Below are 18863 nucleotides of genomic sequence, written 5' to 3'. Positions count from 1 at the left end.
TGGAATTTCTTTCTAAGTTTCTGTGCTATAATTAAATTTAAGCCTAAATATTTAAAAATCAGGATCATTTACTTTAGCTTTGAGCTCCAAAAATAAGTATGGCATGACAAAAGGAATAATTCTGTAGCATAAGAAAAACATCATTATCTGAAATACTTTCATCTTCTATCTTTATTTGCCTCATTAAGCAACTTAAGGAAATCAATATTTCATTTTGACTACACCTATTTGTAAACCCAGAAGTCAGGTTCGGAATGTTAATTCTATTTACTTTAAGGTAAATTTGTACTTTAGCAAGCAAATTCCTGACTCAGCTTTGGTGTCTGCTTTTTCACAAAGATTGAGTGGAGGTAGATCTCTATTCCATTTGCTTTATCATTTTAAAGATGTTACTATTTACCATAAAGGTTTTTTTTATAGTTTCTTTAAAATTGTTTTTAGTCCAGTCTGAGAAAAGTATAGGAAAGTTCATAATTAGAATTGTCAACTCAATCAACTACTTGATGATTCAGTAGTAAAGCATTGGGGTGCTTCTTGTGTCAAAGGTCACTTCTTGTGTTTAAGGTCTTATCGGATGATTGTGTCCCTTGGGGAGAGGGAATTTTGTTATAACATTATTAATAATATGGCTGAGTTTACTCTCATCTGATCAGAAAGTTATGCTCAATTTGCCCTCAAACTGCTCTGAACCTAAAAGTAAAGTTTTACAATAAAAGTATAACTTAACATGTTTGTACTGAGGAACTGAATTCATGTTTCTGCTTGTTAATCTCTAGCACATATTTAGGTAGAACTTGTTTCTTTGAAACTCATGAAGAAACAGGGACAGAGGCTTCTACAGTCTGTTGGATACTGCTGATTTTTAGAGATTGAGCTCAAAAAAACACATTGGGAAAGAGGAAATGAAATACAAAATAAAATATTAAATTAACTTTTGTAAAATGATTGGAAAGTACTGAGAACAGCTGAAATCATGCACATACTTTACAATATTCTGTCTTCCATACAAGCAATTTCACTTGCCTCAGAAGCAAGTAAGAACAATTGAGGGGGAAGTGCACAATTACAGATGAGAAGAGGAGGCTCACCGGCAATCTGTGCTAACATGTGGACTGTATTAGGGAAAAAGTTGATGAAATCTCAACTAGAATGTGGTCTGTGCCTTGATTTACATTCCCTTCCCTTCCAGAAACAGTTTCTAATATAGAAAGGTCAAGTTCTGCCCCCAGATGTCTCAATGCAGCGCCCATGAGACTTAAGAGAAACAGGCTTAAAATCTGAGATGATAAATGTATAATACAAGGTATTCTTAAGCCATGGTAGCTACTTGTCCAAAGTCCCTACAGTTACCATCATTTAATCCCAGTAGTTTATAAAACATTTTAAGATTCTTCAAATATAAAAGGCACACTGTTGTAACTGAGTTTGATCCTACCAAAAGCCAGTTTCCCCTTGCAAAATTCCTCCTTTTTTTTTTTTTCTTCCCCCCAGCCCCCTTTTTTAATAAGGGGTAGTAATGAAGCATGGAGGCTGATGCCTAAAGTGTATGTGGAAACAGTGAACCAGTATCAGACACCCTAATCAGTAACAGTGTGCTAATGGTATAATCTTTTCTAGGCTTATGTAATGGGAAAAGGAGAATTCTGTGGATAGATTTGAAGGAGAATGATGATTGGAATGGAGTTATTTTCTTTTTATGATTTTAATAATATTTGGTAAATATGTTTTGCCTTTCTGTTTGTTTTAGTTGGCTTTTAGCCTATTTACTTTCAGAAGAAACTGGAAACATCTAAAAGCCAATCATATTTTTAAGGTGGATTTGTGGATTTATTTTCTCATACATGTTTTTTAAAGCACCTTTTAAAAATACTTGTTTTCAAATATCTCTCATTAGGGAGGAAAAAAACCTATTGGTGTTACTGCCCAAAGAAAATTATAGAGGTCTTACTCTGTTTGTACACTCCCTTTGAAACAAAAGCCACATGCTTGTTTAAAGATTTAAGATTGTGTAGTTTTATAAAAGTTTGCATCATACCTCCTTTTACATGAATTACGAATGAGCTTGCGTGGTCTTTCTTCACTGATACATAGTGCAGTACATGGAGCATTTAAACTAGGAGGTTTTGCATATTGTTAAGTCTTAATCTTTCTAAACAAACAACGTTGGTAAGAAATTATATATTTCAGTGCAGACAGAGACTTACTGGGAAGATTAAGGGTAGCTTTTTGCTTTACTTTGTTCCTTACGGTGTTAGTCCAAAGCTTGACATGTCTCCATTCCAAAGCAGCCAAGGATTCTTAAGTGGTGATATCATCAGTGAGAGAAGATAAAGATCCACTGAACTAATGTGCTGAGGCTAGTAACAGTGTGGCAGAAGTTAAAATTTAAACAGCTTTCATTCTTCTTTGTTTGATTTTTCACACTGCAAACTAAATTATTTCCTTATCTGATTGAAAAAGTTATGCATGGTGGTGGTGTCTGCTTCATTTTTTGCATCTTGAAAGAACATTAAATGCTAAGTCTTTCTACATCAAGGGAAACTAATTACATGTATCTTCAAAGTGATCTATTATGTGTTTGGATCTTTATAGCTGAATTCAGCTGGAAAAGTGTACTTTAAAGGCAGCAAAATTATTGTCTAAGGTGTAGTGGTTACCAGCAAGACATAGAAGCAAAAAGTAAATGGAGACTGTCTTAAATCTCCTACTCCTTTTGAAAATTTCAGTCATGATATTCTTATCTATTTTTACCATTTTAGTTTCTATCGTGGTAAAAATACTGGTGATACAAGTAGGTATATACCTGATTTAATATTCTTATCTTGTAGGACAAGTAATAGAAAGGACTCAACAAAAGAAGGACCTTTGTAAATCTCACATTTCTCCATCTGTGTAATAATTCTCCCTGATATACACCATAACTTGGTCTACTTTTAAATGACAAAAAACAAACTCTGAGGGTCTTTCTTAACATTCTTTCACAGGCTTTTAGTGAGTTCCTTGTCTGTTAAGAGGAAGCCTTATTTTCAGCCTACAGATTGACAATTACAGTTAAAATAATAAATTTAATACTTTGAAATATGTTTATTGTTGGTCACTGAGAATGATTTGTCAGAGTAGTCTGAATATAGTCTATGTAAAATGTAAGCAACTGGTTACATTTCTATAAATGTGGACAATTAATATATGCTAGCAAAAATCTGTTTGATACACAATTATGTGTATCAAAGCATCTTTAGGATAAGAGAGATAATTTGTAATCTTTTTAAAATTATATCCCCACATAATATTTGAAGTCTTGCCTGTTTCTTTTAAAGATGGTATCAAGTTCATAGAACTAATGCTACCCTGTCTGGGTGTTTCCATCTGAGTGTTAAACTTTGCAAAATTACCTTTCTTTCAGTGAAGTCCTTGGCACCTAGACAGAGCCCTGGAGAGTGCTATTTTTCAGTGCCCGTTGCTATTCAAGTCCAGTTGAGTTCAGGCACTGTGTTTCTTTACTGATGAGTAGTTATGTGGGAATGCTTTTTCAAAACAAAAATATTATTCTGCAGTAGGAGCAAAGCATTTAGATGATGAATTTAAGAAAAAATAATCTAGTCTCATACACCCTATCAAATACTATATGGTATCCTTTGGTAGGCTTGATTTTTTCATTGTAGGTTCTCTACACTGTAATCTCCTTAATCTCAACAGGACTATGCACAAGAAGAAAATACAGTAGTAACTGTTTAGTAGATACGGCTTTTTGCCTTACATTAGAAAAATCTGTAAAGGTGATTTGACTCCTGACTGGGAAGAAAAGGCTTTGCTACTGTACAGTGTTAGAAGTAGTGTTACACAGTGTATCAAAGTATGTGATATTTGCAATACAGAGTTTTTAATAAGCTCTTGTATCTTTGAAGTTTACACACTCCCCCAAACAGTTAGAATTCAGCATTTTCTTTTGTATAGAAATTAAGTTACACACCAGAGACAAAACTAATATAAAGCAGTTTCCTGATGAAGTTAATACATTTAAAAATTCCTATAGACATTTCTAACTCCAGATGCTCTTAAAAATAAATAAAGCAATGTACAACAAACTGCCTCCCAGTGTGCATGTTTGTGTTGCAGACTGCATACTTTGTAGACTAGGTTGCTCTCTGAGAGATGACTATTTAAAAAAACTTGAAATACTAAAAAGCATTGCATTTTTTAAGCTAACCTGAACCAAAAGAGCAGTAGCTTGTCTCACACGCCTTACTTAAGCAGTTTTTTCTTACCTTTGGTTCCTTTCTTTTTAAAAATTATTGTGCTAGAAAAAGAGATGTGAAATAAAATGTGTATGTTCTAATGATGTTGTTCTTCAAGGGCTGAACAGGAGAAAACCAATCTTAAAATGGGAGTTGTATTTATAAGCTTAATTTTGGAGTGTCTTTTCTAAGTCCATTCAAGTAATTAACATATTAATACACATTTGAGATCTGTGATCTCAAGTAGTATGTGTAATTTTCAGTGGGATCAACGATAAGTAGGTTTTAAGATTTATGTATCAGCATAATTAGTAGAATTCTTCCATAGACATGTCATGTGGTACTTTGGAATTAGTTATGTTACATCTTCCTCTAATATTATTCAGCAGACACATTAGCAGTTACTTACTTATAGTCATATTATGCAAAAAGTGTCCAAGAACCTTTAATCTTTATGGATTTTTTTTGCCAACATTTGTTACTAAGAATTTGTAAATTAAATAGGTTCATCGGGAATGGACGCTGCTCTATGCTAACTCACAAAGTTAAGCAATTAAAACACAGTGTAAGGCTAACTGATTTTCGTGAAAACTGACAGATTTTTTATTTTTAGTGTGTTATTTTTGCCAGACACTAGTATAATTCATGTATTTTTACCTTCAACGTGAAACAGAAGAGCAGAGTTTTCCTTATGGTAGTAAGAGTACAGTATTGTGTGTTAGCAAAAGAGTGAGTCTATCTGAAGTAAGACTTGGTGACTTGATTTCTCTGGTTCACATTACACTGTGAAAAGAAGCTGTTCACCTCCCACTCTAAATCATTTTCCTTTTACCAGCTGGAGAAGATCACAATAAAATGGACCCATCCCTTTTCTCAGTCCCTGGTGGTGGTGATGATCCAGCATTTGTTTTTCATTCAAACCACATGTTGAATAAGTGGAAAAAAAGGAAATACATGCTGGTCATAGGTCAGGTGCAACACGGAGTTTATACAGATTTATTTCTTTGTAGCATCTGCTATCCTGCATTTAAAGCTGTTGAATGTTTTTCTGCTTCCAGTGATTTTGAGGCAGGTTTTCTTAAATAGTGACATTTTGGGTTTTGGCATATCCTGCTGGCCAGACATTCAGCCTTCAGAGCTGTAGGAACAGTCTGATTCTGCAGATGATAACTCTGCAGCAGACTGGCTTTTCAGAATTTAAACTCCCTCATGATCTCATAGGGTGGAAGCTCACCCTCTTTGTTTCTGGCCTCAAATAATGAAGACTAGGCCAAAATAAGAACCTGGAAAAGTATTAGGGTGATAATGGGGAGCTGGGGTTAAGAACTTCTCAGTTTATCACTACTTGGGCATGTAGGAGAGAATGATGAGGAAGGACCCCAAATATACAGCAATCTACAAATGCAAATTTAATTTTTAAGCAGGTATAGATTACAGGCTAAAAGTATCAGTTTTCTCATAAGCTACATATGCATTTAATTTATACTCTATTAGAAGTACTGCAATGCTCATTGCTTACGGTTGAAGGCGAATCAGGAAGAGTGACTGTATATATCAATATCAGCTTTATTTGTTGTCTTTATTACTCAAACACTTCTGGTAGTGTTTTTATAGCTCTGACTAAATTACAAATGATGTCCTGTTGGTTAGGAGTTTGAAGGCAATAATTTCAAGTTGTCTTAAATATGCCAGCCAGCCAGCCAAGACTAAATATGCATTTACAGCAGCTATTTTGCAGATTTATAGCTAATATTTTTTTCTATATTTTTTCTTATCACTACAATTTAAGCTCTGTTTTCTCCAACTTGCCAGCATTATAAAATATATTAGGATTAGAATTAATAGCTTACTATGTGATAAAGTAAATTTTATAAGATTCAAGTTGCAGAAAAAGGGAATCTCAAATGGGCATAAAGGGGATGGGAGGGGCAGGGAGGAAAAAAAAAAGCATTCTTCACAATAAGAGTCATTAAGCACTGGAGGAGCTTGCCAACAGAGGCTGTGCAGTCTCCATCATTAAAGGTTTTTAAAACTTGACTGGACAAGGCCCTGAGCAACTTGATCTAACTTTGAAGTTAGCCCTGCTTTGGTGCTGGAGGTTGCAGTAGATGACCATTTGAGGGCTCTTGCAGTCTAAATTTTTCTAAATTCAAACCACCAAAAATAAGTCTGAGCTGTACAAAGGCTGGACATATTGGAAGGGGAAAAAAGTCCTCATGTCCTTTTTGTTCTTCAGAGCTGTAAACACTCCTTTTTAAAATACAGAGGGAATGCAATGGGAACTGTGAGATTAAGTATCAAATGTCACACCAGAGACTTGAGTACCCAGATTACGCACAAATGTTTTAACAGGTACTTTATGTGAACAGTGAGGATTATTTTAATCTTTTTTTTGTAATTAGAATAATTCCAGCTTTTCTAGCTTGATGATCATGTCTTTAGTCTCGTTTAATATGACAGTGGGTGATTTTTTTTTGTTGTTTTACTTTTCTTTTTCCAATTTTTATTAGGAATAGGAGGCCTGCAAGATGTTGTGCTAAAGTCTGCAACACTGTCAACGTCGCCAGCTTGTCCACCATTTACACCTCTCAACTTTGAAGCTACACCGATTGTGCGGGTAGCTGTTGAACCGAAACATCCAAGTAAGTTCAAAGGAGAATGGGGATGGTAACGCAAATTCAATGGGGTAGCAATGCAGCTCCCCATCCTTAGTGGTTTGGCTAATTTATGATCTGTCCACTGAATCAGAGACTGCCCCAGTATAAAACCAATATATATGTTGCCTAGAGGTCCATACTTTATTGTCCTTGTGAATTCTTCTAGCTGGCTAGCTCATGTCTCCTCATAGGTGAGGAGATACAGAAGACCTTGTTATGGCCTTTATGGTCAGACTTAGCTGTTCCACAAGTAAGACACTGTGTGGTGGTAAAGCTTCAGTATTTCTTTACTGTGAAGGTAAGTATATCTTTGGGTTTTTCACTTCTGCTAACATTCTTTTATGCTGTATCATTAGGCTCACGGTACAATTTGCAGTGCCACTTCTAATTGATTCCTCCCCCCCGCCTCCCCCAGAGCAGTATATCTCTGACTATTTGAATTTCAGCCCAATTTCCATTTGTGGTTGTAGTGTTAGTAGAACCAAAATAACTGGCTTTCTGTTCAGTTACAAAATACGCTAACACTAAGATTACATGGTTTTTTTAGAAAGTGATTGGACAGTTTAGCAGCTATTTGTGCCACATGTCTGAATTAACAGATAATCATATATTGTACATCCTGCATTTGTTAAAGCAGTTTTGAAACTATTGGAAATTACTGGTTCTACTGAGTATAGTATTTAATTGAAAATGTTAAAGGAATGTAATTCTAGAACTACTGACCAATTTTGGGGTAATTTTTTTTTTTCCTTAAGGAAACGAAACTGTATCATTCTTACACCATTGCTTAATTTTTCCTCCCTGGTAACTTCTGAATCTATGGTTTGAACTAAATTTGTTAAAGGAACAGAAGCCTCAAAGGTAGCTACACTTGCAAAAGTTTCCTGAATATCAGCTGCTGCTTGCAATAACAGGAAGACAAGCAAAATTTGACCATTGCATGCTCAGCTTGAAAGCAATCAAATTGTCCAGTGAGCTGCATATAGTCTTGGGGTGGCCCTAGCCCATTGTCACATATGGTGCCTTGGATTCTCACAGCAAACATACTGCAAAACTGCATCTGATTATTAGGGAAAGTTACTCAAATAAATACAAATTATTTCCCTATGTATATTTTACAAAATTACTGTGTGTCTTCACAGTAACCACAGCTTATGGTTGCCATAAGCTCTAAAAGAAAGAGAAATAATTTATTCATTCCTCTCAGTGGGCTTAAATGCAGAAGATGAGGTTGAAAGTGTCTAATGCTGTGTTTTTTCCACTTTTTGTTTATGTCTGGTCTTCAAGGATAATTTTCTGTTACACCCTTACAAGCTTAGCATTAAATAAACAATATCATATTTCTCTTAATAGTCTCCAAGTGAATGACAAGTTTAATGTCACTCTTCCTTCTGAATATGAATATGCATTCCTAGAAAGCCTGTGGGTATTCTTTACCACATATGGAAAATGAGAAAAAGGAATCATAATTAATTTTTAAAAATTGTATTAATTATGAAAAGCTGCTGACATGAGGTGTTTATGGATAGCTCTGATGTAATCTAGCCAAATTTGACTCACTTGTGGTTGTTCATACTTCATTAACTTTAAGACAACTCTTCTTAAACACCTTCATTTTAGGGACAGATGTGTTTTGTTTCATTGAAAAGCTCTCACATTCCCTTTTTTTTTCCCCCCCTGTTCAGGTTGTGGTAGCATTAAATCTTTTCAGTGGCTTCTGGATAGCTTAAATCCTTTTGTTGCTTCATTCACTCTTATACCTTCTAAGTAATACATATGGAATCATTTTTGCTTTTATTTTAATGAAGTTAACATGTTATTATTCATGTCTTTGGAGCATTTTAAGCATTAGCAATTTACAGATTGTTACATTTAGCCATGAAAGATTGCAAAGAAATACAACTATTTACTGAAAGGTGACTTTAAACAGTTGTAATAAGAAAGGTTATATCTCGATAATTTGTGAAAATGAAGAGTGAAATCTTGACGTTTGTAATCACTTCGTATTGATAACGTTCAATTGTTTTTATTGGTTGTAAGCTGTTTATGAGCTGTATGTGGAGTTAATTGTATATAGGAAGCAAGATAACGTACTCATAGTCAATAGCTACCTTGATATGTTAAACCTATTGTAAAACTATGTAAAAGAAAAATGTTCGTTCTGTTCAAATGTGTACCATGGTTATGGTTGTATAATGTGAATTTTATCATCAGTACATAAATTCTTGCTGACAGATTATGAGTTTGAAGCTTATGTCTTCAGTTGCTGCTCTTAAACCATACCACTCTTTGTCACTTAGAAGCAGAAGTTTGCCCACAGAAACACCTCAGAGGTGAAAGTTTTTGAGTATTCCTAAAATGGGTGTTTAGACCTCTGTAAAAATTAGTGTTAATATTTCTTACTTCAAGTATTCCTTCTTCAGTATTACTTTGTTAATAATACCTTATTTTGCCAGGTGATATGCCTCAGCTGGTCAGAGGAATGAAGCTTTTAAACCAAGCTGATCCGTGTGTCCAAGTTTTAATCCAGGAGACAGGAGAGCATGTGCTAGTGACAGCAGGAGAAGTTCATCTTCAGCGTTGCTTGGATGACCTGAAAGAAAGGTTAGAGGGGCAAGAAGAAAGAAATATTTTTAGTTCAGTAGGTGTCTGTTGTATTTCTTTGTCAGATGTATATCTTTGACTTATATTCTGGTAATATAGAAGCTTCATGCACCAACAGTTTTTACCATTGGATCATAAATGCACCTTTTCGTAGCTATAAAATTACCTGCAGTTGGGCAGAAGCCACTAGCTGATCACTTTTATACATCTTATACACCTTTTGGGCACTGTCTAGAAATGATAAATTGCAGTAGGTTCAGGAGTCCAGTTAAGAATGTAATCTACCATTTGTACAAATTAAAAACTGTGAGGGGAATCACGTCTGGTAAATGAACTCTCAAAAATTAGAAAGCAACAAGACCAAAACTGTATGTGCACACTCTTCTTCTGTTCCTTTGCTCTTCATGTTGATTTTTTTCTAAAATGTTAATCTGTTTTTTTTATGTATAAGCAGTATTTTCTGCAAGCATAAATGCATACATTTAGTATCATCTAATGTTTCTTCAAATTGTAAAAGAACTGTTGTTTGAAACAGTCCTTTCCTGTAACTTCATTAACTAAAAAATTTTGGGGACTTCTGTCCGCATGCGTTTACTGTTGTTTGCTTTCAAAACCAAAAAGTAAACCTGATGATGGATGGTTGAATGTCTGTCTTATTGTACCCATATACATGCCGGTTAATATCAGACAGGAGTCACTTCTTACAGAAGTTAGACTAGATCGCTTCTAAAATTGCATGTGTGTTTTAATGGTTGTCCTCATTACAGCTTCGTGCAACACATTTTTACCACTTCTAAAAACATAGTATTATTTATTGATACATCTCACTTGAATGTAACATGTTAAATAGAGCAAAACTGGTTGTGCCTGTCTTCAGCTGCAGTTTGCAGAGCAAGATGTATGAATGGCTTTATTATTGGCATTGGTCAAAATTAAAAAAAAAAAAAAACAAGCGCCGTGTGATGGGGAAGTAGGATTATAGTGAGCAGCTAATAGCAGTCCCTCTATTTACATTCCTAACCTTTTCTTTTGTAAAATAATTTGTTTTTTTTCTGAGTTGTTATCTAGCTTGGTTTTTGTTATGAGAACTATAAACTGTCAAGAGTGACCATTTTGTGTATTCCTCAAAAAAACATTGTCAGTGTTTCAAACTACCAAAGCACATAAACGCTCTGTGCTTGTAGCATCGTGAGCAGAAACAAGAAATTCCTGAGGGCACAGACTACCAGGACTCCCACCATTGACCCACTTGGACTTGACATAAGGTTCCTGATATCTTTTTTTCTCACTTGGGTACCAGCTCCCAAAAGGAGTTGGGAGCAAGTGTGTTTACTAGCTTGTGCTCCTTGTAGCCATCTCTGAGGACTTAGCATATCTTAGCTGCCATCCCTCACATACTAGCTGGTGGGACAAGAATTGTCCCTTCCTTCTCTTCCCATTTTTTGGAAGGAAAAGTGAAGAATGGGATCCCTGTTTCACACTGTTCCTCATGGATTCCATGTGAGTTCTGGCAGTGGTAAACTTGCATCAGTTGACTATTAGAGGAAAGGTTGTGGTCTGAAATGTTAGTTATTTCTCCACAGTGTGTGTTTCTGTACAAATGTTTAACTCCTAAGCACACATAGCTTGGAATAGCAAATTGTGGACCAGGGATCGAGGCAGTGTATAATACCCTTAAAATGTGACCCACAAGATTTTCCCCAAATGTATTGGGAAAGGTTATTATTCAAAATGTTTAAGTCACATTTGAAGTAGTCGGGCAGGATTCTGATCTTGGCATCTATTACAATTGTATCAACTGGGTTTTGAAGAGTCGACATTTTTGGAGTGATTACAGAAACTGAGGATATTCTGCTGAGTTGAAACTACACTGAATTGTCTTTGTCAAGATTTTAATCAAACTTTTTCAAAGGCACATATTTAATTTTAGTTTTCCTAGTGTGTTCTTAGAAAATTATGTTCAAGTGATACTTATTGTCAAAGATGTAGAGAGACATGGAAACAAATAAAAGATCAGTCATCCCTGTTTGTCTAAATGATTAAATATGGATGTTCTGTTTAATTTTCCTAAATTTATTTTTATTTTTTTCCTAATTAGTTCTTTTTGAATAGAGTAATAAATTAGACCTCTTAACATTTTTTTTCTGCATTTTACAATAGAAATTTTAGAACTTTCTGTCCAAAGAGTATTGCAAATACTAAGCATGAGGGGATTAAATTGCCCTGTTCAGAATGAGAAGCAAAGAGAATGAAGATGGTGGGTGTGGGGGTTTTTTGTTTGGTTTTTTTAGTATAATACAAGTGCATGGAAAAATTGCAAAAAGGATAGATCTCCTGGTTTTGAGTCCCATGAAAGTAAAATTTACAATTACATTTGCTTTTCCTCTGTGGCTTTTTTATCAGTCTGCCAAAATTTACTAGAACTTAGGAAATTTTGGTTAGTCCTTTTGTTGTCATTTAATGAACCTGCTAACACCTCGGGAGTGCTTAAGAAGAATACACAACTCTGAGTCTGTCAGAGAAATGTAATAAATCATTTTTCCTTTTTTCTTGCCATCACTCACAACATTTGATGTTCCTAAAATGTTTCAGCTGACTTGAAAGCATCGCTTTATATCATGAAACTGTTATAATAGTGGTTATCAGAACAAAGGACAAAATTATTTCAGTTAACTTAATGCTGGTTGCCTGAGTAAAGTAGTTCCTGACTTCCATTTTCTGTGTAATAACCCCTGGCAGTTGTTATTCATGCTTAGCTGCAACAAAAATCCAGACACGATCCTAGCTTGATTTTTTTTTTTTCTATGAGTTGCACTTTTCTTGGAGTTTAGACTAATAACTTCTAAAATAATCTGGTTTAGAGCAATTTTTGATGCAATGAATTGTACCTCATATGAAGGCATAGTGCAAGGTTTAATAAAAGGGAGTTTAAAATACCAAGATTACCAATCACAGAGAAACAGAGATAACGTTAATCATCACTGTTCCCAGACTTGTGAAGTAGTTCAAATAAGTTGCTTTAGAGCTTCTAGGTCCATGTATTTCACAGTGCAAAAGACAGAGCCTTTGGTTGTTGTCTCAAGGCTCAAATTATGTAGATTAAAACTGTTGAGTTACTTCGAGCTGTGTTTGCTTGAATAGCATTTCAAGTGGCAGTAGTTGTGGTTTTATTGCAGGTAACTAGTCAGCTACTAGCTTACAGCTGTAGGTACTACTAATTAGAACTGAGGCTTGATGCAGAATAGTGGCTAGTCTAAAACTGATTACAGCAAAATATTTCAGCTTTAGACTGAAATAGAGTTGAAGTATGAGCGTTCCTGAATGCATTGTATTAGCCTCATAGATGTCCGTGCAGTCACATAAGTAAGATCCTTTAAGCCATGCATACTGAAACGTGATTTTTGTTAATTTTGGTTTTGATGTAAACTCTAGCAGCATGAAAATCTAACTGCACCTCCTTCACAGGGATCAGTGACTTGTCCAAAAACTAACTTTCTGTTTGTATAATAGTATAGTTCTACATAAACATTCATTAGCAGGAATGTTGTATAAATAAAGGTAAATAATATCCGGACCTTAGAAACAGGTCATTCCTATTATGGTCTTGTTGTCTCCATGTGTTTTAAAAACAGAGCCTAATTCAACTGGCAGTATCAAACATTATTTTTATGCCTTCATGCCTAAATGATAAACCAAAACCCCTTGTCCATTGATCTGATGCTAACTTGCTATACCACAGGTTGTAAGTCTAGCAGTGAGATAGTAATCAGTACAGTATAATTTGTATAGGTTATATAGCTAGAAAAAACTGTTACAGGATTACCATTTTACCAGTGGTAGGAATGTTTCATTTCCAAACAAGGTGTTTCCTGGGAGACTTTGCAGTGAGACTGTTGTTTCCCCTTCAGATGAGGTGAAAAATACAGGCTATTTTCCAGATCTGATGAGAATGTTTCAACATTGCAGTATCTTCAGCTGAGTTAAATCTTGAATGTATTTGAATGAGATGCTGATTATGTGCACTTAATAAACATCCATTTCACAGTTCTTAAAAAAACTGGGTTTTGCCATGGTGCCATTGGCAATTTTCAGCTCCTGTGATTACAGTAAACAGACAAAATATCATACAGGATGTTTTGAAGTCATGAAGTTGTATTTGAAGATAAAACAGGTGATCCTTTATGAATAAATATAGAGATGTTTATTAAATATATAAAAGAGCTGACAAATCTGGCACTTCTTAGCTAGCTGGTAAAATAACACGTTGGCATACTCAAAGATGTGAAGCTTTTACTTTTAGAGCATTTTAATCACTAGTAATTAATTTTCCTCATCTTGTGAAATACCTTCTAAAATGTAGTGAAAGCTTTCCTGCAGAGTACTTGCTTCAAGACAAATAATAAATACAAACTAATCTGAAAAAAATTGCTGTTGGTTAATAGTGTTGCTGCGAGCAATGTATCAGTTCCTTAATAATCACACTTTATCACTGTTATAAATGCCAATGCTACAGTATCGTTGAAACTTCTGTCATTCTGTCTTATTGTGGTCTGCTGTACTTAGTTCTTCCTAAACGTTTTTATTTCCAAGGCCTGTTCAGGGCCTGTTGTAAGTTAATCCTGATCAGCCTTCCCCATGCCCCTCATAATTTTGTAGACCTCTGTTGTATCCTTGAAACATCTGAAGGCTGCATGTACTTTCGTACCTTTGATTGTCCTTTTCTCATTTTTTTTCTAGTTCTATTGTATCTTGTTTGAGGGGAGAGAACAGCAGCACATAGTTTCCAAGATGTGGGTGAACCAGTAATTTACACAGAGGCACAGCAATGCTTTTTTTCATTTATTTTCTTCAGTTCCTTTCCAAATCTTTTTTAAGACATAAGAAGCAATGCTTCTTTTTACATAAAGTTTTTTAAGAGTTTGAGTTTGAAATGCATTACCTAGTAATCTATGTTGCAATCAGATTTATTCATGAACATCTGTTCCATGCTAAGGCCATTGTCCTACCTCCCACCCTCAGTTTAAAAGTATTTTTTAAATTTTAAACTAATTTTTAATCTTTATTTTATAGGTTTGCAAAGGTACAGATTAGTGTATCGGCACCTATTATACCATTCCGAGAGACAATAACAAGACCTCCAAAAGTTGATATGGTGAATGAAGAAATAGGAAAACAGCAGAAAGTTGCTGTCATACACCAAACAAAAGAGGACCAAAATAAAATTCCAGAAGGAATTCAAGTCGATTCAGATGGGCTTGTTACAATATCTACTCCGAATAAACAAGCTACTCTCAGTGTAAGAGCAGTGCCCCTTCCTGAGGAGGTAACTCGACTTCTTGAAGAAAACAGTGACTTAATTCGAACTATGGAGCAACTCAACTCATCTCTGAATGAAGATAAAAAAACTCATGAGATAAATCAGAAGACTCTGGATAGGATCAAGGAATTCAAACAAAAGCTGGAGCAAAATTTGCAGGGAAGGAAGTGGAGAAATGCTGTTGATCAGATCTGGTCATTTGGACCACGGAAGTGTGGGCCTAATATTTTGTTATATAATTTTGAGGGCTATAAAAGGTCCGTGTGGCAGTGCCTTGGAAATGCTGTGAAAGAAGTAAGTAAATACAGAGACTTTGACAACAGTATAGTAAGTGGATTTCAGCTGGCTACACTTTCAGGTCCCATGTGTGAAGAACCCCTCATGGGTGTTTGTTTTACAGTGGAAAAATGGCAAATAAATAAAGTTGGAGAGATGCCGTCGGCTAGTAGTCAGGGTTCGGGAGAATGTGATGCCATAGAACATAAACAAAATGAAGATGCTACTCTAACAAGCAGTTGCACTGATGAAATTTGCAGTGCAAATGATGAACAGCAGGACAGCAGTCAAAGTGTTCCAAAATCATCTGAGAAAATTAGTAAACACAAAGGAGAAGTTTTACTTGCTGATTGTTATGGTCCCTTCTCTGGACAACTGATTGCCACCATGAAGGAAGCTTGTCGTTATGCCTTGCAAGCAAAACCACAAAGGCTTATGGCAGCAATGTACACATGTGAAATTATGGCTACTGCAGAAGTTTTAGGTAAGACAGACAAAATAAACCTTTGTCAGGAATTTGCTTTGAGTTCCAAGCTGAGGTTTTATTTATTAGACTGAATCAGAAAGTATAACTTGATTAAAAGTTTTGTCAGAATTTTAGAGTTCTCCAGTAGATCTGTAAATGACTCTCTGATGCCTGTAATGTTTATACTGTTCTGAATGAAAACGTAGCATTTTTCTTGCTTATGTGAAATGTATGCATAAATAGCAATCCTACACTTCTTTGGAAGTGCAAGATACAAAATGCTGCCTTTTTATGAACTTTTTGTAATACCAACTTCAGTAAACATGCATATCGGTATTGTGCCTCATAATTAAGCATTAGTTCCATGAAGAGATGAGGAAACCTATCCTGTTTGTAAAATGAGTGCAGAATCTTAGGAAATGCCATTTCAAGATGTTTTAAGTTAATATAATAATTGATGTAGAAGTAACATCAGGAAAAAGAGAGAGTTTTAAATTATTGTTACAGTCCAGTTGGTAGTTTTTACAATTTTGTTTTAGTAGCATCTGTATCCTTCTGGTATGCAAGTGGCTCACTTTGCAAACCCAGTGCATACCAAATTTATGTGACTTATATTACCTTACCACTTACACCTACTTAAACTTGTTTTTATGACCTACTTACAACACCACTTAACTTACCCTAACATTTGTTCTTGGAGTTTTCCATGGGAGTTGCTCGCATGCTGAATCTGATCCAATGCACCAAGATTTTCTTTAAAATTAACTTCCATTGCATTTAAGTTATCAGCAGATTTAATTTGACTATACTAATTATGTGAGAAATGATAGTGTATCCCACATACCATAATCAAAGATTTGGTTATTTGTTGTAAAAATGTCATCTGTTGTGCACACAAGCATAACGATAGAAGTTACACAAAGCAAATTGGTCCGAAGAGCAAAATCTACAATTGTATACAGTGACAAGAAGTGCCTTTGAATGATCAATTGTTTTGTACAGATGCATGATCCTGTTGTTTTCTGGAGGTTCTGGTAGGCCTGGTTAAAGGTATCCTGCAGTAAGCTTGTTAGCACATTACCTTAAACTGCAACTTACTATGACATAGAACTTCTGCATTTTAAACTGTCTTTAATTGTTTTTTAACCTGTAAGAATGCCTATCAAAATTAAACTTTGTAGTGTTTACTGTTTCAGGAGCACATTGGCACAATATTTCTGAATCGCTACATCAAGCTATAAGCAAGATACCAGTTTGTATAAATTGCTGTTTTCAAAAATGCCCACAACCGAAAAAGCATGATTGTTTATAGTGATGTAATTAACAGGCATTGACTCATCAATTGTACCATAAAACCAAATGGGAACATGGCTTTCTGAGATATATATATGAAATATATATAAAAGTGTGTGTGTGTGTGTGTATATATGTATGCATATATATGTGTGTATATGTATACACACACTCATTTTATATATATATATATATAATGAGTGCAGTTTAGGACTCAGACATGCAAGCAGATTACCCTAGTGTAATGAATGTGAGTTGTGTGGTAATAATCATGGACATGCACTTAGTCCATTACAAATTCATGGGTTTAATTTTTGTTATGGAAGTTTAAGCTAAAATTGCAATTACGTTAGGAGAATTGAAGAGTATGCATGCTATCCAGTAAGACTTGGCTGTTGACATGTGATAAACTGCTGGCTTTTGTAACTTTAGTCCTTCTGTTGGTCTTCCATACACTGATACTCAGTTGAGTTTAATGTATTTTCATATTAATCTGCTTGTTTCTAAGATGCTAGCTTCTGAGAAGGTTAGTTCTTTTATGTTTGTTGTCTCGGTATGTAAAACTTTTTCCATCAGAGTTTTCTGACAACGAAAATAAACTGAACTGGAACTGAGGAGAGGAGCAAGGAGAGGGGAACACAGAAATGCATTGCAAGCTTATACGTGTCCAGTGTATCGGGCCTTGGGTTTAGGCTTGTGTCCTGCATACGCCTGATGTTTCCCAGTAAGGTTGTACTTTGAGCGTCTCTTTCCTACAGTTAGTTCACTAGAAAAATCCATTTTTACATGCTCCTACTTTATGGAAGTTCCATGTAAACTCCCAAAAGCTGAAGAATATTCTGAACTAATATCACATGTTTAATTATTATTAGCTTTTGCCTGTTGATATTCCTACCTTTTGAGCTCTTCTTCCGTTCTGACTTTTGTGTTTCAAGAGACTGTCTTTTCGTTTTGCTGATGTCAGTGAAGCTTAGTCAGGAAAGGACTTTACCAGACTGTATTTGTAGCTTTTTTTTTTTTAATTTTTATTTTGATAGCAATTTGTATGTCTTTTTTGGTTTTTTTTATAATGAAGTTATTAAAATTTTAGATGACAGCATTTGAGGGGGCAATTCACATCAATTCATAGTATTATCTCTGGCTCAGTTGTGTGAGTGAAAACATGCAGATTCCAAAACAGAAGAACAGCTCCTCCTTCCCTGTTTAAGTTTACGGTGACCCCTCGGCTCTTGCAAATGGTGATCCTGTTGTCCTTCCACGGTATTTCGTTCCAGTATGAAGCTTCACTTCTTTTAGGATGTAGGGAATACAGAAATTGTTTAACATTTTCACTTGATGCACTGAAGTATCCTTCAGTAAAGTGGTGAACAGGACTTAAATATTTTAAGGAGCTGTACTTAATACATATTTAAAGCGAGTCTTACTATGCACAGACTTACTCTGTATGTCGCAGCACCTTGAAGCTGTTTTTGAAGTGGTATCATGTTTTCAAAATAACTGTTTTGAATAGGAAGATCTTAAAAGTATTTCTTAGTGATTGATACTGCTAAATTCATTCAGCTGATTAGTGTAGAGGTAGAACCAGTGTTTACTCAGTATACTCGTCTGCCCATAGTGGTAAAACTGAAGACCTTCATTGTGGTAGCATTAATTGAGGCTGTGCTCCATATATGAAATACATGTAGCTAGAAACCGTTTAGTAAGCTATAAATTGTCTTCTGGCTTTTATGTTTTCAAAGAATAACCTTCAGTGAATTACAGCCAGAATATGTGCATCTGAAGTGCTTTGTGATAAATGTTACCTTACTTATCTCATTAATATGTGTGCAAATTTTTCTAGATCCTACTTAAAAGAATTAGTAAAATAAATATTTTGAATTATAACATTAATAACCTGTAAAGTGGTTTGGAACTTACTTGCTTTAACAAATAGCTTTAATATATACTGTGTGGTACATACACAGTATATGTATAGTGACCATGATGTGATGCTCTTTTGCAGTGTGTATGTTTAA

The 18863-nt window shown here is 35.0% G+C and overlaps 1 protein-coding gene across 2 annotated transcripts in view; it reads left to right on the top strand.

Annotated features, from left to right (window-relative positions):
* Positions 1-18863, top strand: part of EFL1 (elongation factor like GTPase 1) — a 78229-nt gene that overhangs the window by 44058 nt on the left and 15308 nt on the right. For both annotated transcript variants that reach the window (XM_074836918.1, XM_074836919.1), the window contains exons 16-18: positions 6746-6877; positions 9349-9496; positions 14567-15573. In XM_074836918.1, the coding sequence (XP_074693019.1) occupies positions 6746-6877; positions 9349-9496; positions 14567-15573 (1287 nt within the window). The remainder of the gene's footprint in view (positions 1-6745; positions 6878-9348; positions 9497-14566; positions 15574-18863) is intronic.

The sequence above is a fragment of the Strix aluco genome, chromosome 12 (assembly GCF_031877795.1).
Source record: "Strix aluco isolate bStrAlu1 chromosome 12, bStrAlu1.hap1, whole genome shotgun sequence".
NCBI classification, from domain to species: Eukaryota; Metazoa; Chordata; class Aves; order Strigiformes; family Strigidae; genus Strix; species Strix aluco.
This window is presented reverse-complemented; position numbering and strand designations above follow the sequence as displayed.